The 27,458-nt window shown below is 39.8% G+C and overlaps 1 protein-coding gene across 1 annotated transcript in view; it reads right to left on the bottom strand.

Moving 5' to 3' along the window:
- LOC145396485 (unconventional myosin-XVIIIa-like) overlaps positions 1 to 27,458 on the bottom strand; it is a 474,506-nt gene that overhangs the window by 4,830 nt on the left and 442,218 nt on the right. The window contains exons 24-31 of the mRNA XM_080269857.1: positions 14,800 to 14,949; positions 12,460 to 12,625; positions 11,856 to 12,103; positions 9,821 to 9,988; positions 9,077 to 9,208; positions 7,285 to 7,437; positions 6,363 to 6,685; positions 5,643 to 5,759 (exon numbers count right to left, since the gene is read on the bottom strand). Coding sequence (XP_080125983.1) covers positions 5,643 to 5,759; positions 6,363 to 6,685; positions 7,285 to 7,437; positions 9,077 to 9,208; positions 9,821 to 9,988; positions 11,856 to 12,103; positions 12,460 to 12,625; positions 14,800 to 14,949 — 1,457 coding nt within the window. The remainder of the gene's footprint in view (positions 1 to 5,642; positions 5,760 to 6,362; positions 6,686 to 7,284; positions 7,438 to 9,076; positions 9,209 to 9,820; positions 9,989 to 11,855; positions 12,104 to 12,459; positions 12,626 to 14,799; positions 14,950 to 27,458) is intronic.

Genomic DNA, 27,458 nt, shown 5'->3' with positions numbered 1-27,458 from the left:
ATTTCATAAAAACAAACTTTCCTGATCTACCAGAAGACTCGCTGACATGTTGTAAAAATATCCCCGCTAATACCAATACACCAGTACCGTATGAGACAGCCCTAGCATGTATTCAAGACAGATGGTGGGTGTTAGTGCTAGTGGTGACTTGTGGAGGTGTAGGAGGACTACTGGGCCTTGGGATACGCCACTGCCCCCAAGAAACAGGCCCTGAAGCCTATGCCCAGAGTTGGATTTTATATATATACTGTACAGTATATATATTTTTTGGCACCTGGTGGTTTAGTGGGTAATAACGGTGCTCCCATCGGATTGAGCCAGTGAAGGTTTATATTCAAGGAGTGGTTGGGGTTCATTGCTCATGTAATGCCACTCAGGGATAAGTGAGGCTGGTCACTCTCATCTTAAATGTCAGGACCAACTTGCCCAGCCCCGGGCTCTTACGCTCCTCATGGGGCAACGTAGGATTAGATGATGGATGGGAAGATGGATATATACAATATATATATACAGGTATACCCTGGTTTAATGATGCAATTGGTTAGGTATAAACCCATCATTAGGCGGGGTATCGTATACTGGGGTAGTTTTAATGTGTAAAGTAATGGGATGCATTTTTCAGCCTTGGGTATCCCCCCACCAAGTCCAAAACCTACCAAAATGAGCCCAAAAACAAGTTTGAAGCCAATCTAAACGGCCTAGCAGCTGTAAAAGAAGCTAACCTAAGCTTAAGAACTGTAAATAACTCACTAAAACCAACAAATAAAATCTGAAAATCGTCAAATATGACTGAAAAAAATCAAACTTAGTAAAGTGTACCCCAAAATGACATTGTTCACCCTATCTATAGCTAAAACACATTAATCTAAGTCTAAAAACTGTTCATAAATCAACCTAAACACACAATTTTAGTCTATTATCAAAATCAGTAAAAAAAAAATCAAAACTTATCATTAAACCGGGGTTTGGCCATCTTTAGGTAGGGTATGGAGGTATTTCTACCCCCATCGTTAAGCCCGAGGTATCGCATCTTGGGGTCTCACATATCGGGGTATTACTTTATAATTCTTATATGGAATAAGCTGTTCTGATGGACTAAGACACAGTATGAGTAGGTGTGCAAACAGCGAGTTATGGCTGAGTGAAATTCTAATTTGGAATGAACTACAAGAAGAGCATCATTTTAGGCAAGACAACAGTGATAACACACTGAACTTAAAAAAAAAAAAAAAAAAAAGGTGCTTGATGTACATCTGAAAGGAAAACATAAAATTTCAGGTATATATAAATACAGTATACACAGTTCAATATAAGTAACAGCAATTTCATGGATGCAACCATGCAGCAGACACAATAATACAGTATTAATAAGAAATAAACAACTGACTCACACTAGTTGTGTGCAAGGGCAAATTTTTCATTAATGCACAAACTACAGAAACTATAATAATGGGCAAGTATCACAATAAAGGAGAAACAAAATTTAAAGATATCTCACTGAGTCATTCATTCATAATATTCATAAATGCCTGACCACGTCACATTTCCATTCATTCTCTGTCTCTTGTACCACTCTCGGGGGGCGCGGTAGCACAGTGGTAGCACGCCGGACTCGTAATCGGGGGATTGCGAGTTCGAGCCTCGCCCGGGCTGCCGTGCTGGGAGTGGTAGCTCGCTCCTGTAACCCTAGCGGGGCTATATAGTCCAATACAGGGCTTAGCTCGGGGGAACTCCATTTCTCCCATTTTTGTACCACTCTCATCCCCATCTTCTTATCTCTATCACCAACTGCAGTACTTCTAGGCAAACTCATTGGTCCCTCCACTTTTTTTTTTTTTACAGGTTTAATTGCCTGTTTGTACAGAAAACAGTTTTTCCCTTGCATGACAATTATGGCTAAAATTTAGACATCAGTGTGTTAATGTCAATAACAGTGTTTTATCTGTGAAAGAAGGAAGGTATAATGAAAAATGAGCACCACACCATAATATGGCTAAATGGCACTAAGGCAGAAGAGAAATAATAATATTAAATATACGACATAAAGAGCATTAAGTAAAAATGAAAATACCGGAAATAAAAATAATGGAAGAGGTCACCTAGGAAATCAGTAAGCTGTGGGGTCAGATGCAGCAAAGAATGGAAGAAGAAAGCCGAAAGATGGTGTTGAAATGTAGATGAGCAATCATGAAAAAAGTGAGACAGTCATACGACCATCACATTGTGAACATAGGGGCTGAGGGTTATAACCCATTAAATGACCTTGAGTGAGACTGACTAAATAATGTATGTGAATGAGGTGGAGATGGAGTAGGGGAAAGGAAGTTTGAGGAGGAGATTGAGGGATGGAGTGGAGAGATATATGTGAGAGGAAGATGTGAACTGAAGGGAGGGCAGCCAAATGGCAGGGGACAGAGCAATATGGAGGAAATTTGTTTGTGGCCACCTCTTACAGGATCAAGGAGTGTGGTTATAGATAGAAAGATAGAATTCAGTGATGTATTTTCTACTGTATTCCTATCTCCAGATGATTTTATATACTTTAGGATAGATTCTATGAAGTGAAGTGGTTCAATATGTCCTTCCTTAGCCCCATTCAGTATAAAAGAGCCCTCCCAATCCGAATAAATCTGCCTAGAAGAGGCATGGGAAAAAAAAAAGGGCTAGAGGGACTAAAGAACTGACAGCAACAATCAAACAGAAACTCTATATCCACCCTCACAGTTGCCATCAGTTTTCACACTAGGAAAAACATCTACAGAACTGAAAAAAGTCATAAACTGATAAAGTGAGGAGAAGTGAAATACAAGTAAAAGTAACATGATGAAAACAAATAATGAAAGCTGAACATAAAGGGTAATTTAGAACAGCAAAAGCACGCACACACCAAGAAAAACAAGAATAAACTAAAAATCAAAACTAAGCAAATATAATGGCATATACAGTACAGTATTAGTTATGCCGGTACAAACTGAAGCACTGCTACACACACACACACACATATATATACACACAAGCAAATATACACACATGCACACATCATTTCTTTGCAACACACATGAGTATTGACCACTGAGAGAAGTAATGTGGTCTAACCTCACAAATATGAAATTTTACCTAGAAAAAGATGTTTTGTTAACTCCAATTATTAAGCTAGAGGGAAAAGGGCAATATTAAAAATCTTTTCTCATTATGCTGAATGAACAACTTGATTTTTTCAAACATTCATCAAGCTTCCATTTACTACTGTACTCAGTATATAATTATATTTATATAATTTATAATTGTAATTACAATTACTATACCTATCTACCCATCTACCTATGTATCTATATCTATATCTATTTATCTATCTATCTATCTATCTATCTAGATAGATATAGATATATACTGGTATGTATATATATATATGTATCTATCTATTTATCTATTGCCAGATGCCTCAATCCCATTTGGGGTGGCCACAAACAAATCGCCTCCAAGTCACCCTGTCCCCCGCCATTTCACTGCCCTGCTCCCAACTCACACCCCCCTCTCTCATATACCTCTCCACCCCATCCCTCCATCTCATCCTCGGCCTCCCCCTCCCTCTTCCCCCCTCCACCTCACTCACATACACTCTCTTCGTCAGTCTTTCACTCTCCATCCTCTCCACATGGCCAAACCACCTCAGTGTGTTCCTCATAACACTTCCTATCACATCCACATCCACATCACAACGCTCCTTTATATCCTCATTCGTCAGACTGTCTCTCCATGTGACTCCTCAGGCTCCTCTTAAATAACTCATTTCCACTGCTCTCACTCTTGACTTGTGTCCTTCCAACAACGTCCAAGCTTCACTTCCATACGTTAAGAGTTGGTATCACAATACTGTCATGTAGTAACTTTTTCACTTCCATGCTCACTTCCCTGTTTCTTATCACTGCTTTCAAAGAACCAGCAACCTTTCTTCCCTGCTGTACCCTTTCAAGCACTTCACACTCCAAACCTCCATCCTTACTCATCACACTACCCAAGTACTTAAACGTACTCACATTTTCCAATTCCTCACCATCCAACCTCACTGTACATTCACTGACTTCACCTCTCTCAAAGACCATCACTTTACTCTTCCCTACATTCACCTTTAGATTCCGTTTCTTACACACTCTCCCAAACTCATCCACTAAGCCTTGCAGCTCCCCTTTGTCCAAACAAACAATGACTATCACTGGAAAATTAGTTCTGGTACACATTCTCAATTTAACCTCAGAAGTGTGTGCATGTAATGTCCAGAATTAACCAATTAAATCCAATGATGCCCATATATACTAAAATCTTGTTACAACAATAAAATTTTATTTAGCTTACAAGAGCACTCTGGTGGTGAAGGAGTTAATGAAGGCTAGACCAGGTAATTAACTCTTCCAGTTCGAAAAGCATCTCCAAAATCGAATAAAAGCAAGTGCTGGTAACAAAAATAAAATATACAATTCTCACTGACTTGAAGGGAGTAAAGAAAAGAAAGTCTGTCAATAATAGCATAAACTACACTGTCCATGATGTCGTAGAAAGCTTGTAAAATCATATGTCAAAAAATATGTACAATATTACTGTATTAGATATCAATATATACATTTGTTAAATATATCTTGCCTTCCTCAAAGCATTCATAAGTGAATAAGTAAACGTAAGCATAAGTTTGCAAATCACAAAAGCCATTCATCAAACTGCTACAACAGTTTCCTAATTTCATGCTACACCCTCTGACCACAATATGTGTACAGTATTTGAACCCAGCTCACACTATCAGGCTGAGTCACCCAAAGATCTGACACTTCCTGGCATCACAGATTTAATTATGTTTTTATACAGGCTGTCCTGGGAATTGTGCAAAAAACCTCACAAGGTTTTTCTTGGGCCAATTTTGAGTAAAATATGCAGTACTGTATTAACGTGAATCCAATCTTCAACTGTTACAGAATTAGATTATTGTACTGATGAATGTACAGGCGAATAATGGGGGAGATCATTTTTCCCCATACAGTCATGAGTAACTGTAGTATCATACCAGCTGAGAACTGAACCCATGTTGATATAGTATTAATATTCAAAATTATCCCAAGAATAACCTTAAGTTTCTCTCTCATTTCCTCTAGCATCCTGTACATTGCTACTACAGTTCTTTTTGGATAACAGCATCATTTATTATGATGATGGAATGTGTCAGAACAATTTTTTGTACAGCTGTGGACATTAATACGATCTACTTTTTCACAATACACTCTGTACAAAACTACATTATGGGCAAATTACAACACAGGTTTTAAATCTGATCAAACTCTTTCAAATCTCAGTTTTGAGGTTGTATTTAAGAACACATTTTCTGCTAAGTTAAGTGAAGCATGATTAAAATATTTGCTGCTGCAGGAATGGTGGTCTGACATTTTTCTTTTTTAACGAACAATGCTGGAGCTCAGAGGTGGGTATGCACTGCCTTACTCATTGTTCTTCTTGCAATAAAATTAATCATAAGGGGAATATTTATCCCCAGCCATACTGTTCATCTTGGTGTAAGTATGAGGGAAGCATGAATTTAGGAGAGTGCTGTAGAGGGAGTTATGAACCAATCAGAGGGCAAAATGATTGGCAACAATTACCTGTCCAGCTGGTGCACCTCTGAGGGTGGGGTGCGGAGAGTGGAGTTGGAGGAGGATCCCTGGTGTTTGAGAGACGCAGTCAGATAAGAGCTCAAGCTGCCATCGGAGTCGGTGTCACTAGAAACAGACAAGTAGCGTCCAGGAGTGCACACATACACGCACACAGCCCAGCACCGGCAAGCACCGCCGCGCACACAAGCCAGGTTAATACACGCACAAGCTACTCAACTGGGCCCACTCAGGCAGTACTGGGCTGAACATTCATGAATTTTTTAATGAGCTCTAAAACTGGGTCCAAGTTATGTTATGTGTTCATGTAATATACTGTTGACAGTATTAAAAATCAATGTCAAGCCATAAGAATCATTAGCAGTTACAACTGACTATAATTATTTTCCATACAATGAGATGAAGAGTACTTGAATCATGCAACGTAAGTATAATGACGTCATGGAATGTAGTTAGATTGTAAGCTTTTGCCAGTAATCATGACAAGTTACTGAATAGCATGCATGTACAGAGACAGGTCAGACAGGAATCACAATGATGGACAGAGAGACAACATGAGACAGAGAGACAGTAAGACAGAGCGAGGAGAGGTGAAGAAGAGCCAGGCTAAGAATGTCTGGCTGCTACTGCCGAGAAGGAGTCGCCCAGATGGCTTCGATGATCAAGAGGGCGAGAGGAGCGGCTGAGAGAAGGGGTAGACCGTGTAGTTACCTGTCAGAAAGGTCGGAGTCGGAGTCATTAAGGTCACCCTGGATGGCTTGTTGGAGATCTTCAATCCTCTTAAAAGCCAGTTTCAGATCACTCTTTAGTGTGATGACCTCTGAATCCGCCAACTCAAGCTGCTTCTCAACCTCTCCCTTCTTGCTGGTAACATCGGTGTGCTTCTGCTGCAGTGCTGCCAGATCCTCCCGTGCCTCACGCAGCTGCCGTCCCACACGCCGGCTCTGCTCCACCGCTTGAGACTCTTTCTGCCGTGCTGAGTCACACTCGACAGTCAGCCGATCAAGCTGGTCCTTAAGACGCCCGATCTGACTCTACAGACAGCAAATATCAGACATGTGAGAGCAAATATCAAATACGTGACACTGAATATCATACATGTGAGAGCAAATATCAAATACGTGACACTGAATATCATATATGTGAGAGCAAATATCAAATACGTGACACTGAATATCATACATGTGACAGATTGTAAGTGCTGAGGATACTGCAGTTACTCAGTTATAACTAATTTTGTATTGGATGTTATGGGATGCTATTACACTTCGGAAAGAGAAAATTCAATAGCTACATAAATGGGAAATATGGGGGAGTGGAAAATACAAACCTTGCAGACTTCTTTTTGGATAAACCTAACAAAATCTTTTGATAATTTTAATTCTTCTCACCCTCCATTAATTTTGGAGCTGGAGAGAAATGTCTTCGTGCAGTGACACCAATATAACAAACATCCCTCAGCTCCATCTCTATCCCCCAAAAGGAGGATAGTGAACTGCAGGAGAAACACAACTTCAACCTGCAGTTCTCTGGGTTCATGTTCCAATGAGTCTGGGGCCACTCAACAACAACAGCAACATTAAGAGTACCATCCAACAGTTCCATTCCCCACACTCAGTTTCCAGCGACCCACCTCAAGTCTCTGTCTGGTGGTCTGCTCCAGCTCCAGTTTGGACTCCACCTCCTTTATCTTCATCTCAAGGCGGCGCTGGGTATGGATGTTGGCTGTCTCTCCCTCCAACACCTCCACCTTGCTGTTCAGTTCTGCAAGACGCTCCTGTAGCACCTGTAAGTCGGATGAATAAATACAATGTAACCTCATGAATTCATTCCTAAAGAGTTCGTATAAATCAAAAGTGTGAATGTCTTATTTTAAGAGTGTGTATAAATCAAAAGTCTGAATGTCTTAGTTTAAATCACTTCCATTTCAGTTTCCACAATTAACCATCAGATCTGGCCTGCCAAAGGCATACAGTACTTGGACAACGAAATAAGTACTGTATTGCCAGTTAATAATACTAAAAGACAGATAACCATAGTAGGCAATTAGGTCTGCCAGAGGTATGTCTAGATTATAAAGTAAGACAAGCATAGACAGTTAAATACTGCTTTTAAAATTTAAAATTCTTTAAAGTTCGGACTGTCCTTGACCATACACACTTTGAATTTCAGAGGCTGCATTGTATTCTTTTTACTTTAATTTGGCAGAAATCTGTACAGTTTCCAAGCTTGTTTCCCATAGCTCAATGATACAAGTATTCTACATCCTCCACAGCACTTCTTTGTGACTACTGCTATGTTCTTATGTTAATCTCTGCGTAAAATAGGACAATACAGTACTACATCTCTACACCCTCTTCACAGAACATCTTTGAAACTGGCACTATGTTCATACACCTCGCTTTATGATCGACCATCATACGATTGCTCACTTATACTGTAGTCTTAACATTTTAGCACCCCTTTTCAAAACGCAATTGGCATTTTCCCTTGTACGATCATTATGATCCCTCCATTTCATATATGATATATTGTTATCTGGTTGGTTTTCCATGAACATAACTCAATCATAGACCAAGCTGACAAGCAGCTCAGCATTCAAGATGGAGAAAAGTCAGTTCGAGGCCAAATCAAAATGAAAATGTGATCTAATTTCATCTGATAGAATTAGGTAAATCCCATAGCTTGAATGCAAAGCTGTGGTTGCATGATATTCAGTGAGTCTTAGTTCTGAGGTATGAATGAGTCACCTTGGGTACCAGTCAAACTGACCCACAGCCAGAAGACAACTGGCGATTACCAGAAAATGAACTGAGGGAGGTTTGGGATTTTCATTGGTTTGAACAAATGTGCTACCATTACAATACTCAGCAAAGACTCACCACAATGTCTGTCTCATATCATAACACCCAACACTTAACATACTAGCTACAGTTCACCACAAAACCTAACACTCATACTGTCGCATATCACTTGCCACATCAACTTTTTTTTTTTTTTTTTTGACGTCATAACTTTCATTGTCAACAACTCTTAATTACAGCCTTGGGTTTGGAATTGGAGCTTTTCTTCTCTTACGTCAGCTGTCATCCAAGGCTGCCTATTCTTTTCCTTTTAATTGCCATCTATGACACAGGAAATATGAATGTAGTAGAGGCAGCACTCAATATAAAGGATGAATGCTAAAATATTACAATATTTCATAAACAACTGCTCCTGTAACGTGGAAGAGACCTGGAAAATTAATTTCAAAGGTGGCAATGCAATTTTACATGGCAATTTTTCTTTAAATTACCGAGGGCTTACTAGCAAAAATGGATGTTCAAAAAAGACTAATCTAAAGCAAGAACTGCCTGCATTTTATTTCCCCCGTTCCCAGATGAGCTGCAGGTTCCCTCAGGAAGTAAAAATTAGGACTGTCTTACCTGTTTTTCATGCTCCAGCTCAGCAATTTGTTGCGACTGCTCAGACAAGGTGATCTGGTCCACTGAGAGTTGAGACACCACTGCCTTGTACTTCTTCATCACCTCAGCTACCTCTTCTTCACTCTCCTCCAACTGAGATAATAAGTTAGGTTAATAGTGTATGCACTTACATGAATGCATCACAGAATCAGTCCGCATTACTGTCTTACAAAACTTTTCAGGCTATGACACACAGACACATAAAAGGAGATGTAATATTCGGTCCCACACCAACTCCCCCTTCAACTCTGTTTTACTGACCCTTGTGTAGTTAACAGACATCAATCTATTTTAACTAACTAGATAATGTAGTTTAGTATTACAAGCTAAATGACCACCATTATTACCTTCCATATTATCCTATGACCACCCTTCACCTGAGTCTGTGATCTCCACTCAATCATTATCATCCCGACTGAGATCAACCATCACTTGTGTTGTTATCGACACCCTGATCACCCCTCAGTATCTCTGCTCTGACCACTTTCAACAGCCCCTCACCTGTATTGATCTCTGCTGTCTGTATCTCAAACCATTCCTCTGCTTCTCCACTGTGTCTGTACTTCTGACCACTCCTCTGTATCTCTGACCACTCCCTAGTATCTCTAATGTATTATCTGCCTAATATCATACTGCCTCTCCACATCACTTTCATCTGCATCTCTGACCACTCATCTGTATCTCTGCTCTAACCTCCTCCCCTACCTGTGTCTGTATCTCTGCTTTATCCTTGGCCATTCTGCCACACCGATCTTCAGCTTCCTTCCTGGCACGCTGAGCCTCCTCCAGCTGACTGCTTAGCTCTGACAGGTCAGACTCAGCACACTGTCTTGCCTTGATTGCTGCAGTCTTGGCAAATTCTGCATCTTCAAGCTGTGGAGATGGTGATGATGGAGGATTAATGAAAGGCTATAATAATAACAATAATCATCATTATCATCATCATCCGGACCTTGTTTCCCACCCTACGGAAGGGTGAAAATAATAATAATATTAATAATAATAATCCATCCATCCATCATCCAATCATACATCAGTAATAATAATAATAATAATAATAATAATAATAATAATAATAATAATAATCATCATCATCATCATCATCTAATCCTGTGTTACTCCATGAGGAGTGTTTTGCCCCATGAGGAGTGTAGGTGCCCAGGGCTAGGCAAGTTGATCCTGATAGTGACCAGCCTCACTCATCCATGGGTGGCATTACGTGAACAATAAACCCCAACCATCCCTTGGATATTAACCTGCACCGGCTCAATCTGACTGGAGAACCTTAATTACCCACTAAATCACCAGGTGCCATAATTTGGTTATATGGTTACCACCCAACGTAGTCAATTGTTTCCTGGTGTACAGGAAACCATTTGGGCTGTCACTCAGTGTAGAGTCACTCGTAGACAGAAAGAAGAGGAAAGAACAAGGCAAAGAAAGACAGAAGAGGAAGGAAGGAAAGAAGGAGAAAGAGACGAAAGGGCATGCACTAGAGAGCAGCACTACATCGAGTGAGTTGATGGTAAACGCTCCCACCTACCACCAATAATAATAATAATAATAATAATCCATCCATCCATCATCCAATCATACATTGCCCCATGAGGCAATGTGGAAGCCCGAGGCTAAGCAGTTGGTCCCGACATTTAAGATGAGAGTGACCAGCCTCAGTCATCCCTGAGTGACATTACATGAGCAATCAACCCCAACCACCCCATGGATATAAACCTTCACCGGTTCAATCCGACTGAAGCATAATAATTACCCACTAAACAACCAGGCACCAAAATTTAGTTATATGGTTGCCACCCAGTGTAGTAAATGGTTTCCTGGTGTACAGGAAACCATTTGGCTTGTCACTCAGTGCAGAGTCACCCACAGGCAGAAGGAAGAGGAAAGAATGAAGGAAAGAAAGACAGAAGTGGGAGTGTAAAGTTACCCGTAACGCAGAAGGAAAAGGAAAGAATGAAGGAAAGGAAGACAGAAGAGGATGGAAGGAAAGAAGGATGGAGGAGAGGAAAGGGCAGACACCCGACAGCAGCACTACATCGAGTGAGTGGATGGTAAGTGCCCTCACCTAATAATGATAATAATAATAATAATAATAATAATAATAATAACAATAACAATAATAGTAATAATAAAAATAAAGGAGTAACTGCTAATGAATAGCAGAAGCCTGACAGTTGGCTCATGTAGTCCAGTACATTTATGAGCAGATGGTCTAACCACTTCACTTGACGGTCTTACAGTACATGTATCGAAGAACCCACAGTCACTTCTTGGGGACAGAACCTATGCAAGGCCATCACTCTGACTGGGGCATTCTAACCACTAGACCACCAGGTCCCTCTTATTAGAGAATCCTAAGAGTTAAATCTGATAACAATACACTGTACTGATGACAACAGCTTTAAATAAGTGAAAATCAGTAACTACTAAACTGGAGAGAAAAATGTTTAATAATTATCTAATTATCTTTCTATCATCCTATCCAATTTTTGTCTTGTCAGAACTCTTTGGGGCTGGGAACACTTCTAGTATGATTTTGCATGTTACACCTTAACAACTTGTTTATGTTATATAATTTCAGTAGTGACATAATTTGAATCATGAACATACAAGAAGGTATTGATTGTAATGTGCAGAATAAACTGCTACGAAAGATGTTATAAAAAAAAAAAAAAGTTACTTAGGACACAGTATAACCCTTATGAGAGAACAAAACATCACACACCTGAGTTTTAAGTTGTCTGAGCATAAGCTTGTGTCCTCCCTCCGACTGTGACTTCTCCAGCATGGTCTGAGTGTCACGCAAGAGTGCCTTGGTCTTCTTCAGCTCCTTTTTCAGCTTGAGTACATACTCTTCTTCCACATGGCTGACTGTGCGGTCCTGCATGGCAGCCAGGCGACGCTCAAGTTCGTGCTTTTCCCTCACCACCAAGGTGCGTTCCTCATGTTCGCTCTCCATCTGGCTTTCTAGCACTGCAGTGAAAGTGCATATGAAATTTTGGAAACATGACCACATCCACTAGATTTAGAGCATTTCAACAGATATCTTGCAGTGTTTTGCACGCCACTTTATGATTTATTACACAGTACTGTGATATAAAAATCTTTATAAATATGCTGAACCAGGGCAGCTACAATGATACAATTCCTTCCACAACATAAATGAATAGAATCACCAAATAATGCTATTTACTCACTTTTAATTTTTTCTGTAGTGATATCCTGACTCACAGTTATGCTGAACTACAACTGATACAATGATTCAACTCATACAAAACAAATAAAAAAGTAATTGAAGCCCTTATCTGTAAACCATGATAGTTACTCACTTTTAATTTTCTTCTGTGCAGATAATCTGACTTCTTCAAGCTCTTCCTCGCGCTGAGACACTTCACGACGGTTCTCCTTCCTCATTTGTTCTATGCTCATCTCCAGCCGCACCTTGGCACCCTCCAGCATCTGAACCTGCCCAGCCAAGTCATCCAACTCCTCCTCCTGTAAAGCAATTTCAGAGTAAGCACTGACTTCCAATGGCCATATATTCATGCATCAGCATAAACAAAAACTTTCTTGAATGGCAGGGATTTCAAAATGAGGTACTGTACAGGAAACAGTTTTCAGAGGGTATGCCAGTGGATTTTAAAAATCAATTAAGGTATGTTGTTGCTGTCATTCATGTTGCCTACAGGTGTGTTCATAATTAAGGATATACATGTGCAGGTAGTCATGTTCAAAAACAAGGATAAACATGAAGTTGTGTTGTTTACTGTAATGTCTACTGATCGCTGGAAGTGGAATTATTTCATTTACTACCTGATCCACTTATCTTAAAAGCATAAGTAAAAAGAAAAGGTCCATATGCCAACAGCAATGAGCACTACAAAAGACAAGGAAATGCTTCATTTGCTACCTGGTTCACTTATCTTCAATGTAACAGGCAGTAAATAGAACAGGTTCATATTCCAATAGCAGTGAGCACTACAGTAATCAGTGTGACTACACATGCATCCTTACTTATGAATGCAACTGTGTCAATCTATCTACAGCAAGATGCCTTAATGTGGCAACAAACTGCCACCATGTCAACTGTCTTCCACCATCAGGCTCCCTCCTTCCAACTCACACACCCTCATTCAAATAACTTTCCACTTCATTCCTCCACCTCATTCTCAGTCTCTCATTGCCTTCATATTTTCCGAAGATAAACTTACTCCTTGAGTTAGATCTGCTGATATGGAATAACTGTATTTTAATACTTTCTTTACATAAATGCAAACAACAAAAATTATATTTTTAAATCTTAACCATAAAAATAAAGACCAAATTTCAATGAAACAGATCTGATAAACTTGGTGTAAATATTTTATGACAAAAATGAATATATTCAGTTCATCTAATTTTTTGTACAGTATACTAAAAATGTGGATTATATAATGAAAGTTATACAGAAAATATATATTAGCACTGTAATCTTGAAAATGTAAAAACTTTGCAATTGTTACTGGTGCAGTATATCATTATACACTACCTAAACCAGTACAGTATCTTTAGTTTTATCTGTATAACTTAAAAATTCTCTCTCTCTCTCTCTCTCTCTCACAACTTTCATCCTAGGTACTTATATTCATCCTTATGTGCAAATCTGCATACTAATGTAGATCTTTTTATTCTTTCATTATATTCACACAACACAGTCCTTGAATAAACATATCTAAAAAATTTTACACACTTCCTTGTTTCCTCTAACAATGTCAATGTAGCTTCCCTCTACCTAGAATAATGGAACTAGGTCACATAAATTGTACATGCTGAAATTTTTTTATCATATTACAATGTGCTATTCATACAGTGGCAATAAACAAAACTGTACTGCATTTTCTTTCTCTCTCTGTCTTAGAAATAAAATTCTTCAATTTGTGTCCACTTCATATTATTATACTCCCAGAAGGCAGTACAAATATGCCATTGTTATAATAACTACTACCGTTACGTACAACAAGAAAAAAAGCAGCAGGTATAAGGCAAGAATTACTGTATTATATGACTGTTAGGATTAACCTTTTCAATGCAATGATGCCTTTTATATTAAATTTTTGCTACCTCTGGATGATTATAGTCTGTTCACAATGAACATCTGACTGAAGGCATTAAATACAACCTCCATCAACCTTTTTGGCACAATAATGATTCCTCTGTGCTACTCTTGCTACTACAGGACAATATACTTAACCTTTCTGAGTACAAAACTTCTGATATAATTGTTGCTATCAAATGATTCTGTTGAGCTTTAGGAAAGACTTCTTATACTAAAGATAACACTGAAGGTTTCATATGATTTCTCATATCAAAAAGTCTCTCTGAAGCAGAAAAATCTATTTGGCAGTACAGTAATTAAAACGTACACAAATAAAATCAGTTATTTAAATTTCGGAAGCAGGCATATTCATCTGTATTCTAAGTGGCTCTGGAGATTTTGCAACACCTCTTACTTAATGATTTTCCTCTGCACATTACAACTGGTACCTTATTGATGCAAATTTAAAATTACATACAGTAAGTAGCATATAAGAGAACAATGAGGAATAATACAGTACGCCAAATATATCACCAATTAAGAGGAGCTATGAAGTCCTCTATGCCACTTAGAATGCAGGGTTAAGTTGTCTTACCTGGTCCTTGACACGCAGCTCGAGGTCATGCTTAGCTTTCTTCAATGCAGCCACCTCCTCCTCAGCCCGACCGGTGAAGCTCAGGTCTGCCAACTCCCGGCTCAGTGATGATATCTTCTCTTCCTTCAGGTCCAACTCCAGCTTTAGTGTCTGTAACAAAACAGTGTGTGATTAATGTTTTAAAAGACTGTATGGGAATTAAACATTGATAAAGTGAACTGTTCAGGCATACTTCAGCTTCAAGTTGAGTTTCAGTGTCTGTGTTCTGTAGAAGGCTTCCATCCATCCATCCATTGCCAGACGCCATGTATCCCAGATGGGGTGGCCAATGGCTTAGAGTTAATTGTTTTACAGGGAGGGGCACTAATCCTCCACCAACCCCACTTGACGTAGGGATGCCAACAGCATCTGGTGTTCCCAGGCGGTCACCCATCCAAGTACTAACCAGACCCAACGTTGCTTAGAAGGCTTCATTTTGCTGAAATATCAATTATGAGACCAGCAGTATCCTAAAGAGGGAGGCTCAATGAAGGAAATGCAATAAAAGTCAAAACTACGAAATCTACAGCCCAGGAGCAAAGTCTACTTCATCTTCAATGACAGTACCTGAAAAACTAAGAAAACTCTACAGCAACAGAATGCAGCATAATGTACAATGACCTCAGAAACACATTATGATAAATTACAAACTGTATAATTACGCTAGAACCAACCCAACAACAGCTGCATTTAAAGAAAGTAATGGACAGAGAACTAGTGCACCAGTATTGTTATCCTATGAAGTTTCATTTCAAAGAATTCCCCCTAAATATTCCTGCAACCTGACCCTCAGTAGACAAGATACTGTATTTGCTCTAGCAACTGTAAATTATATATGAATTATCTTAAACCAAATTTTAACAATGTGGTTACCGTTATAACCACCCTGAACAAAATATGTTATGGAAGCTCAAGTAAATGATATGGTATGAAATACAGGTAGGAAGAGAGTGTAATTCATAATCACTCTGAATGAAATATATCATGAAAGCTCTAATTAATTAAACAGAATGAAATAGTGGTAGGGAGACATATATTCTAAGTAAATCCAAGTCAAAATCATAACATTGTGTACCATATCAAGCCAACACAAGACTAACTAAAATCATATATATGTGTGACGGTTGTAAGTGGAAGATTATTAACCCATGGGGATGATGCAAGGACCAGATGGAAAGAATATTTTGAAAATCTGATGAATGGGAATGGAGAGAGAAGAGCATCTGTAAAAATTATTGTTTCTGGGGATGTACAGAGAGGAATTCAGTGCCAGGAAACATCACTCTCGCAGAGATGAAGAACACTGTGATGCGGCTGAAAAATGGGAAAGCAGCTGGGGTTGACGAGGTGTAAGCAGAGTTAAGTGCAGTGGAGAGAGCAGAATGAAGTGTCTGTTGGAGATACAGTATGTAAGATGGCATGCATGGGTGAAACTGTGCCAGTAGAGTGGAAAAAGGCAGTGATTGTACCCCTGTACAAAAATAAAGGTGAGCGAAGTGAGTGCAAGAATTATCGTGGCATAAGACTGCTGGGTGTTCTAGGGAAGGTATATGGAAAAATTATTATAAAGTAGGAGAGATGTCAGAATGCCTAGTGAGTGACAATCAGGGTGGTTTTAGGAGTGGCAGAGGATGTGTGGCTCAAATATTTGCAATGAGACAGATAGTGGAAAAGGCTTGTGAGAAAGACTATAAGGTGTTTATGGTATTTATGGACGCATATGACAAAGTAAACAGAAAAGGATAGTGGAAGGTTTAATGCATGTACGCCGTAGATGGTAAGCTGCTAGGTGCTGTTAAGAGTTTTTATGACAGTAATATAGCATATGTAGGGGTAAATGGGCATCAAAGTGAATGGTTCACGATCAATGAGAGTGTACGACAAGGTTGTGTGATGTCCCCATGGCTGCTCAATATATATATATATATGGATGGGGTAACGAGAGAAGTGAAGACATGAGTCATGGAGAGAGGGAGGGCGTTGGTAATGAATGGTGATGGATGGAATATCTCAAATTTGATGTATGATGATGATGCAGTACTACTGTACTTGCATTGCAGTACGGTACCGAAAAAGAGCTTGGTAGACTAGTGCAGAGTTTTGTAAATGTCTGTGAACATTGTGCCTTAAGTGTAAATGTGGAAAAGAGTAAAGTGATGATTACTGAGAGAGAAGGTAACTCCTGGTGTAATGTTAAATTGAATAGAGAGAGAGACCAGAATTGGTGAGAGAGTTCAAATACCTAGGTACAGTGATAAACAGAGAGGAAAATGTGCAAAAGCAGTGAAAAGTAGAGTGATGTATGGAACGAAAATACTGTAGCTTGCCATGAAGGCCTTGATATGAAACAGAGGCTTGAGTGTTGCAGCTGCATGAGGCTTACACGAAGGAGTGTTCACGCCAACTTGTAACATATGGATGTGAGACTATGGTGTAGCATGAAAATGAAAAGTCAAAACTAAGACCAGTGGAGATGGGACTGCTGAAGAATGTATGTGGAGTACAGAGAGTGGATAGGATATGGAATAATGTGATTCATGAAAGATGTGAGTGAGGAAGTCATGGACACGAGAATAGAATAGAGTGTACTAAGATGGTATGGTTATGTGGAGATAATGGATGCTAATAAAGTGATGGAAAGGGTATAGCTGAGCAAATCTGAAGGAGAAAGGAGGCAAGGTATGCCAAGATGAAGGTGGAAGGATATGGTGGATGAGTGTGTGAGGAAGACAAGTATGGAAGATGGTGAAGCTAAAACAAGAGATTGAGCTGGTTCGTTTTCGTTCTCGTTTCGTTTTCATATTTAAAGGCTCCAACATGCTTGCATGTGTCGGCCTTGGTCATCTAATGGTGGCTCTCCACGCTGCACGATCCATTGCAGCCTCCCTGTTCAGTCCCTTAACCCTAAGGTCACACTTAATGACCTCGTCCCAGGTCTTTCTCGGTCTACCCCTCATAACCCCACCCCCAAAATTAACACTTCTCACCTTCCTCACCCAATTATCATCCCCCATCCTCTCCACATGTCCAAACCACCTCAATCTACCTCTCCTCATCACAACACCAATACACTCCAGTCCCATCCTACCTCTCAACTCTTCCATTGTAAACCCAGCCCCTCCAGGCCTTGGACGCAGGGACGCACTGGATGAATTTTGTGGAAAGAGGCACATGACCAGGGATTTGGCACCCCTTTTAACATGACAGGGTTTGGATTGGCTCTATCGGATAGGAATATGTGAAGCTACAGAACGTAGTGAAATTTTTTGGCCTATCAGATAGATCCCCGATTCCTTAGGACTAAATGATGTGGAAATGTGGCCCATTGAACTGGGCAAACTTTGGCTATCTGGATGCTGCTACTCCTTGCCCTGCCCTAGGGTGGGAAAGGAGGTCCGGATAATGGTGATGATGATGACAATGATGAAGATGATTAAACATTTACTGCTGCATGAAGGATATAGGGGCTGAGAACTAGACACCATCTGCAAAAATATTTCCTCAAGCCCACACTCCCCCCACCACCACCACCAATAGAAACTCCCACCAACAGCTGAAAGCCTGTGTCTTCCACCCACACACAAGCACCCCTCAGTCCCCACACTTTCTCTTATCACACACATTTATAACACAGAATTCCCAGAAGTCTCCCCTTCCCCCAGCTAACAACACTTGTATGCAGTCTCTATTTCTTTCATTATTTACCACTCTTTTTCTAGTCTTCCCCCATCCCTTCACTCTCTATTCCACTACACTACCTCCAGGCAGTACAGTACTCTTCAAAAAGGATGAAAAAATGACAAAATCTTCTTCATTAATCATCAATATTACATGAAGTTGTTATAGTAAGTTGATGTAATTTATATGAGTGGTCAGTACAGTAATTGTACCATCATGATGAAAAGTCTGCTACCATAAAGCTTCCCTGCTGGCTGGCTGTGGCAAGATATGTTACATGAAACAAAAGGCCAGATTATTATTATTATTATTATCTGCAGTATGAAACATAACAAGGGACGAGGAGAAGAGAGGATATTCTCTGATGTCTGAGGTGGAATCAAAAATACATACGACAGGACACAATACTGGCATGGGATTTTCAGTAAACTTTTACTGTGATAGCACCAGGACAAGCACTGTCAATCAGCTCTAAAAATACTACCAGTATTTTGGTGCTCCAGTCTCTGCAACTCCATCCTTAACCTTGCCTCCTTCTTCACTGGTTTTCTACTTGACCCTTTCAGTCCAAGGAAATAATTTTCAGTTTGTTCTCACATCTGCCAGACACCTGTACCCACAAAGAACCTTTTCCAGTTGGTGATAAAAACAGCCCCAGTTAACTTCTTCATTACCATGAAAATTTTGTTTTATTTTACTTCCATCTGGCTATTATAAAAGATTAGGACAAATGTCATCACAGTTCATGTGGCCCCTTGGTAGTTGCTCCTATTTCTTGATAATGCACAGCATAGTAGGCACCTCCCTCTCCCTCCTTCAGTGCTGGAGATGATGCTTTCATATAGAGGCACTGATATAACCAGACATACTTCACTGCTCCCTCCCAATCCCATGAAAGAATGATTGTGGACTGGAGAAGCGCAACTTCAGCCTGCAGTCCATCAGATTCATATCCAGATGAGACCGGACTCAAAACAGCAACAAGAACAACAGCAATGTCACTCCTCACTGCCATGGTGGCTCCTGAAGAACAGACAATTTCTCTCTCTTTGTCCTTTTCTTCCCTCTGCCAGGCATCCACTAACAATACTGTCAGTATGTTGCAGTAGAGGAATCAGACTCCCCCCCCCCTCAGGCTCTCTACCACCTACTCCTTCCCTGTGCACTTCTCCACTTGGTCTAGAGTATCCTCATGTATGGTACTGATGTAATCTACTATATATTAAGAAATATAAATAACACAAAAAAGAATACTGAAATGTAACACTCAAGACAAACCACTAAGTAAGAGGAGCTTGAAAGCCTCCTACGCTCACAAACATACTGGCTCTAATTTACTCCTGGCACATTCTCCACCCTGATGTGTTATGCAAGACTAGTGAGAAGTGCATGCAACTCAACACCAGCATGGGCACCACACATGAATACACAATCTCTATCTCTCTCTCTCTCTCTCTCTCTCAAAGGCTCTGGTGGAAGTGGGTTGAATACAAATGACTGACAAGAAGCTGCAGGTGGTAAGGAAGAGGAATATTCTATGAAAGGCACTTGGGGGGATAGATTTTTTGCTGCTAACACATACAGTAGTTATGGACTCGATGGTGGAGACAGTAAGGTACTGTATTTGACCATTTCCTTTCCTCCTGCTCTTTCTCTTCCTTTCTTCCTCCTCCTCCTCCTTTATTTATTTCTTTAAAACATTTTGGAAATTTGGTGCCTATTTTTTTTTCTTTGCCAATTCACTTAAAACATTGTGCAACTTTCTCCAGAAAATATGCCACAATTTTTTGGGGAATTTGGTCTTTTTCCACGGGTTGCATGGAGGCAAAAGTCAAACAAACTCCCCCCCACACACACACATGCAACACTGTAAAGTGTGGCAATATTTAATTTTATTCACAATCCCCGAAGTTGAATAAAGCCTTCTGGAGATAACAGCAAGAATAAAATGAAGAATACATTGTCAGATGGATGGGATTAAATCTCTCTCTCTGTCTATTTACAGCCAGACACCATAATCCCTTAAGGGGTGGCCATTTGTCCTGGAGTTAGTGATTTTACAGGGAGGGACATTACCCATCTGTCAACCAATTAGTTGACACACAGGGAACATGTGTGGGTTGGTTATATGGTTACCATCCAGCATTGTAGATGTTTCCTGACTTATGGGAAAACATTAGGCTTGTCACTTAATGTAAAGCCACCTGAAAAGGAAAGAAGAGTGAGGTAATAAACAGTCACAGATGAGAGAAATAGGAAAAGAGGAGGGCAGTCACAGAAAAAGAATAGTCAGGGTGAAGGAAGTAGGCAGCACCAAATCAAGTGAGTGAATGACGGTTGCCACCACCTAACACAAGGATTAAAACTACAGTGTAAAATCAAGTAATCATCAAACCTTTCATCAATATATCGTACAAGTATTACTGGCAAATTTAGCCAACACTAGATCATAAACTCTCGCACTTTTGTTCCTTCAGTGAATTTGTGATGAGTAAGACGCAGGTATTTAATTTCCAAGGTGAGCAACCCATTAAAACTGAAAGTACATGAATATCAAAAATACTGAGTGGTCCAGCTTACCTTAATTTAAAGATACTGTACATTAACAAGTGAGAAATTATGAAGAGATTACCATACTAGACAATAATGGAGATGACAATTTATTATAATGTTTTTACTGTAATTTAGCCCACATTTTTGTCCTTTTGCAGTGTACTGTATTTCATCAAATGCCAGGAAAAGACAATGCTATGGCTCTACATCCTTTCCATGGGCACTTCTTTGTGACAAGTACCATATTCTACTGCTGATTTATTATAACAACTCGGAATTCAAGATGGAGAGATGACAATTTGTGGCCAGGTTAGTGTAAAAGGCGTATACTGTACTCTATGTGTAATTCCTGTAGTAATTTATCCACATGCTATTTTCTTGTTATTACCTGCTATTTTTGAGACCATTCAAAGTAAAGAGGTTAACTCTTATAGTGACGAAAATACTGGTATTATGGATTCTATTTCTGGCTATCATTAGAGAGTTTTAATTCAGCTCAGTAGCATCTGTCCAATGAGGCTTAAAAAGTTTCCAAGGACCATTTTATTACAACAGAAATATCAAGTACATGTATTATATTCTTATCAACAGCAGACCATTTTATTCAGCTAAGGGGGACAGACCTTTCACGGTGAAGGGGTTAAAGGGGCAGTAATCAACCCCTGTAAAATGCAGAAGCAAAGAAGAAGAAAATTACAAAACACAGTTAAGAGGGCAGACCTCTCACAGTGAAGGGGTTAAAGTGACAGTAATCAACCCCAGTAAAAAGTGGCAGCAAAATAAAGAAAAAAGAAAACGAAAAAATACAAAAACAGCTGACTACTTCTGACCCTGTTTAAAGTCAAAGGTTCATTCAGTGGCTATACACTTGGCAAATCACAGTATTTAACCCCTACAATATGACAATCACTTTTTATTGTTGCTATTTTATTTTTGTTACTTTTCCATCGTAGAACTTTTACTCCCTACCTATTGCTTTAGCTACCTGTTTATTGCATCATGCCTTAAACTACGGAATTCTAAAATTTTATTCAGTAGAGAGATCCTTTATAGTTAGATATGATCCCTTTTGCAATTTAATTCTTCAGTCTATCCATCTATAGCCAGATGCCACAAATATATATGGGGTGGCCATTTGCCTTTGAGTTACTGGTACGGTAGTTGTTTTATGCGGATGGCACTAACCCTCTCCACCAACCCACTTGTTGACACATCAGGAACATTTAATTCTTAACACTTTTTTTTTTTTTCCCCTGCTGTTAGAAAGGACATTTTGTATTTAGTAATATAAGACCCACTGGACAAACATTTGCAAACTTTTTTGTTTGTTTGAATGGGCATTTCGTATTCAGTATTTAAGACTGCCTGGCCTAAACCTCTTCAACAACAGAGGTTTCTCTTCAACGCAATTAAAATGGAGGCAAATAATAAAAATAAATAAATAAAATAAAACAAGCTGGAAGGTGACGAAGGCTAGGCAGACCAGGTTTTACTTATTCATGTCTATAAGCATGCAAAGTTTCATTCGATTCCATCCACAGACTGTGAAGCTAGAGGACGAAATTCATAGAATGGCCCATCCGAGGTACAAATTACAAGTGGAACTGCCAGCGACCGGAAGAGAGTTTCAACACTAAAAGTCACTTCTATATAGAGGTACTCCAGGACAACATTCCACCCAAGTATCATGGCACTGGCTTAATAATCTTCGGACCCTTGGCATTTCGTGTGGAAGGTTGTAATTTTAGTGCTTTTCTTTTCTGCACTTGATGACCTTTGACCCCTGACCTAATGGACGTAAGTCATGCATGTATGAAGTAAACTTGTAGTACTCATTAACATCTATATGCATACAAAATTTCATTCATATCCATCCAAGCACTAGGGAAATTGGAATTCACGGAATGGCCCACCACAGGTACAAATTCTAGGTGGCGCTGCCAGCGACTGGAGGTGAGTTTCGACACTAAATGTCATTCTGTAAAGAGGTATTCCAGTGCAACATTCCACCCAAAAATTATGGCACTAGTTTAATAATTTTCAGAGCCTTAGCATTTCGTGCGGGCATAGTCACGATTTTTGCTGTTTTCACTGTTTTTGCATTTGATGACCTCTGTTCAATGTAGCACAAAGGTATACAATGTAAAGTTGTAGTACTAGTCAATGTCTATAAGCATGCAAAGATCCATTCAAATCCACTGAGCTGCTGGAGAACTAGGGGGGCATTTTTTAAAACTGGTAGTAGTTGCTAAGGCCACTGAGGCCAATCTTCGCAGGGCTGCCACACGAAAACTAGAAGACGGGAGAATGGATGGCACACTTCCAATAGGGAATGGCTTCAAGATTATGCCTAAGGAAGTCTGAGTTTTCTGTGCCCATTAGTAATGCTTCTACAGCTCAAAATGTGAAAAATATGAAAAAAAAAGGTTTTTATGCAGTTGCTAGACAACAAGTAGTTGGATGGCAACCAAAACCTTGCAAACAAGGTCACTGTCTGGTCATTGTGCCCAAATTTGGTAAGAATCAGTTAAATCTGAAGGGTAGAAGTGTGTCACGATTAAACAAGAAAGACCAAATGAAGCCAAGCAAGAAAACGGATGTAACAATAACGGCAGCATGAGCTGGCCAATAGTAAATATAGTACTGAAAGGATTCACGGATACCATACTATTTCTAACTCCTTCAGTTTGAGTTTTAATTAAGTCAGATCATCTGGCGGTGGGAAAAAGGAAGGTGGGGTGGAAGGGAAAGAGGTACTTTTGCTGGCATTATCGTATTAAACAATGAAACGGGCACTTGTAATAAGAGCCTTCGCCATCAAGCCAGGCAACATCACCGCCTTGAGTGTGGGTAGAGAAAGCTGGATATAATCTTGTATTGTACTGTGCAGGCGGCAAGAACCTCTCGGGGGAGTTTAAGTGTAAAGTAATTATTGCTCGATGACACACAGGATTGATTCCTTTGTGATACTGCTTGGTAACTGGTTTTATACAGGCGCTCTCTCTCTCTCTCTCTCTCTCTCTGAGATTTTCTTTGTTTTGAAACAATGCATTCCTTTAAAAGTTGCACACAAATTTTTCATCTTGACTGACTTCATTATTAACAGGAAATTCGGTTTTTTTCATTCACAGAACATGTAACCATTGTGTTTAAGTTCATAAACGGATCACTGCAGAAACACTCTCAATACAATGATAATGGTGGTTGTTCTGTTGCTGTTGTGGCCCCAGGTTCGTCTGAAACATGAACACAGTGGACTGCAGGGTAATCTCTTGCAGCCCACCATCTTCCTTTTGGGGGACATGGTGTTAAGGGACGCTCGTATAACTACAGTAGGTGCTGGAGCCGCCCGGATATATACCACGGCATCGGTGCCATTACATGAAGGCGTCCCTCTCCAGCGCCAAGAAATACATCTATACATTTACCTCCTCACACAATTTTCTTATTTGTAAAATAAAATGATAAATGGACTACTTTCTTAAGTGGCTTCGTGTCTTTGCGATTCTTTCAATCCGGGCTGCTGATCTTTTTACTCCGAATGGTACATATTCTCGGAAGTTACGCAAAAACACACATTTTTCTTCCTCAACACACAATGAAAAACTCACTTTCCCCGACTGGCTGCACGGTTGCGACAATGCAGTACGGTGTAACACACGAACAGCAAGTAAGAGGCGGGGTAGTGGTGTGGGAGAGTGTGGGGGATGGGGGCTGGTATGTGCCTGTCACTGCTCACCACCCCACACCACGCTCCAATCCTACGACCTCATTAACCCCTTGATCCCGATTACTTTTTATTTAGACGATTTTTCTGTTGGAGGGAACTTTTTTAAAATGCTGGGATATAAATAGTCTTCTTTCCACCAACTTTTTTTTTTTCTTACATTTTTTTCCCATTCAGAGTAAAATCGTCAGCAGGGTTGCAAGAATAAAAGAACTAAAGATATTATAATGAATGCGTTAAACATTGTCCAAAATGGGAATAATGATAGGATGGTGGTAGTGGCGTATGTGCATGTGGGAACGTGGGGGGCGGGGTGTAATTAGAGATATGCCTGTCACTTCACACACCACCCCACACCACGCTCCAAGCCAGACGCGTAATTAATCCATGCAGGTGACGCACATTTTTTTTTCTTTTTTTGCTACGGATAGACAACTTCATCCAATCAATACATCTTTCATCCTGCAGAGATTTCCAAGTCTTCAAATTATTTTTATTAACCCTTTCAGTAAAATGGCTTCTTGACATTTTTATTTTGCTAACCTGTAAGATTTTAATCAGTACATGAAGGGCCAAGAGCTAATGGGCGACAGAGTTAGGAAGCAGGGGAGTTCTAGGAATTTAAGTCTGCATTCTCGATAGTTCTGGAAGCTTACTGGTACTTCCTCCTTACCTGTTCATCTCTCCCTATACCACGTTAATAGCATCTTGTTTTATATTTGTGCAATTTATGGCGGTTATAAGAATACGGAAAAGTGTGGTATGGAAAATAAATCGATAAGGATGATGTTTTATTAAGCTTCCTCAGCCGACGTGAAGAAGGGATTAAACCAGCTCTTCCTCTCTCCTAAATTTCCAGGAAACACTAAATCTGTCTAACTCCCCTTCGAGACCCTCCTCCCTAACCCCCTTCAATCCGGTTCACCTCTCTCTCTCTCTCTCTCTCTCTCTCTCTCTCACTATTTAACCTAAAAAAATCCTCTCATTATTCAGGGCATTAATGAAACCTGTATTTAACTCCGGTTTTAACGTCTCAAGATGGATACAATTTCCTCGACGAAGGAAGAATAAAAACGAAAAAAAAAAAAAAATCGGACTTAAGGAGTAAATCTTGCTACCTTCCTGCGATTTTCTTCAGCACAGGAAAGACTTTAGAGTTGGGAGGGTTAGATACTGCCAAAACCAGCCCCAATAAGAAGGGGTTGTGCTAAGACGGAGAAAACCGTCTGGGGTTTAAATACCGGTACTGTGCAACGTAAGAACTGACTGAAGGGGGTTAATAAGTGCATAGGGAAGTGTGATACAAAGTATATGGACAGACAGAGAGAGAGAGAGACAGACAGACAGACAGACATACATTAAGAGACAGACACACAGAACTATAAAATAATAGATAGATAGATAGATAGACATGCACTGATTGACAGATAGATATATACATGATAGGCAGAGAGAGACATACATTAAGAGGAAGACAGATAAACAGAACAAGACAGACTGATAGACAGATAGACAGACATGCACTGGTTAAGATAGATATATTGACAGAATTAGATATACTGATATATAGACTAAATAACAGACAGAATTAGATACCGTATACTCTTGATTAATGGAGAGAGAGAGAGAGAGCTAATTACCAGTCACCCCTCCCCCATCCCACCTACCTCCTGGATCAAAAACACAGACGGTTTGGCTCATCTGATTAACCCTCCCCCCTCTTCCTCACCCCAAGCCAATCCCGAAAAGCGTGTCGTGCCGTCCGCTACTATACATACGCCCTTGCTCAGACACTACATATAAAAAGCACATATTTTTAAATTTCACACACACACACACACACACACACACACACACACATTACTCTGTCACTACAAGTACAACAGCATAAATTTTTTTACACACACACACACACACACACACACACACACACACACACACATTACTCAGTTACTACATGTGCAACAGCATAAATTTTATACACACACACACACACACACACACACACACATTACTCAGTTACTACATGTACAACAGCATAAATTTTATACACACACACACACACACACACACACACACACACACACACACACACACACATTACTCAGTTACTACATGTACAACAGCATAAATTTTATACACACACACACACACACACACACACACACACACACACACACACACACACACATTACTCAGTTACTACATGTACAACAGCATAAATTTTATATACACACACACACACACACACACACACACACACACACACACATTACTCAGTTACTACATGTACAACAGCATAAATTTTTCACACACACACACACACACACACACACACACACACACACACACATTACTCAGTTACTACATGTACAACAGCATAAATTTTTCACACACACACACACACACACACACACACACACACACACACACACATTACTCAGTTACTACATGTACAACAGCATAAATTTTTCACACACACACACACACACACACACACACACACACACACACACACATTACTCAGTTACTACATGTACAACAGCATAAATTTTTCACACACACACACACACACACACACACACACACACACACACACACACACATTACTCAGTTACTACATGTACAACAGCATAAATTTTTCACACACACACACACACAC

This window comes from Coenobita brevimanus, chromosome 38 (genome assembly GCF_032717465.1).
Source record: "Coenobita brevimanus isolate Jiangsu-jjx chromosome 38, ASM3271746v2, whole genome shotgun sequence".
Taxonomy (NCBI): domain Eukaryota; kingdom Metazoa; phylum Arthropoda; class Malacostraca; order Decapoda; family Coenobitidae; genus Coenobita; species Coenobita brevimanus.
The sequence above is the reverse complement of the archived record's forward strand: the minus strand, read 5'-3'. Positions and strand labels throughout refer to the sequence as shown.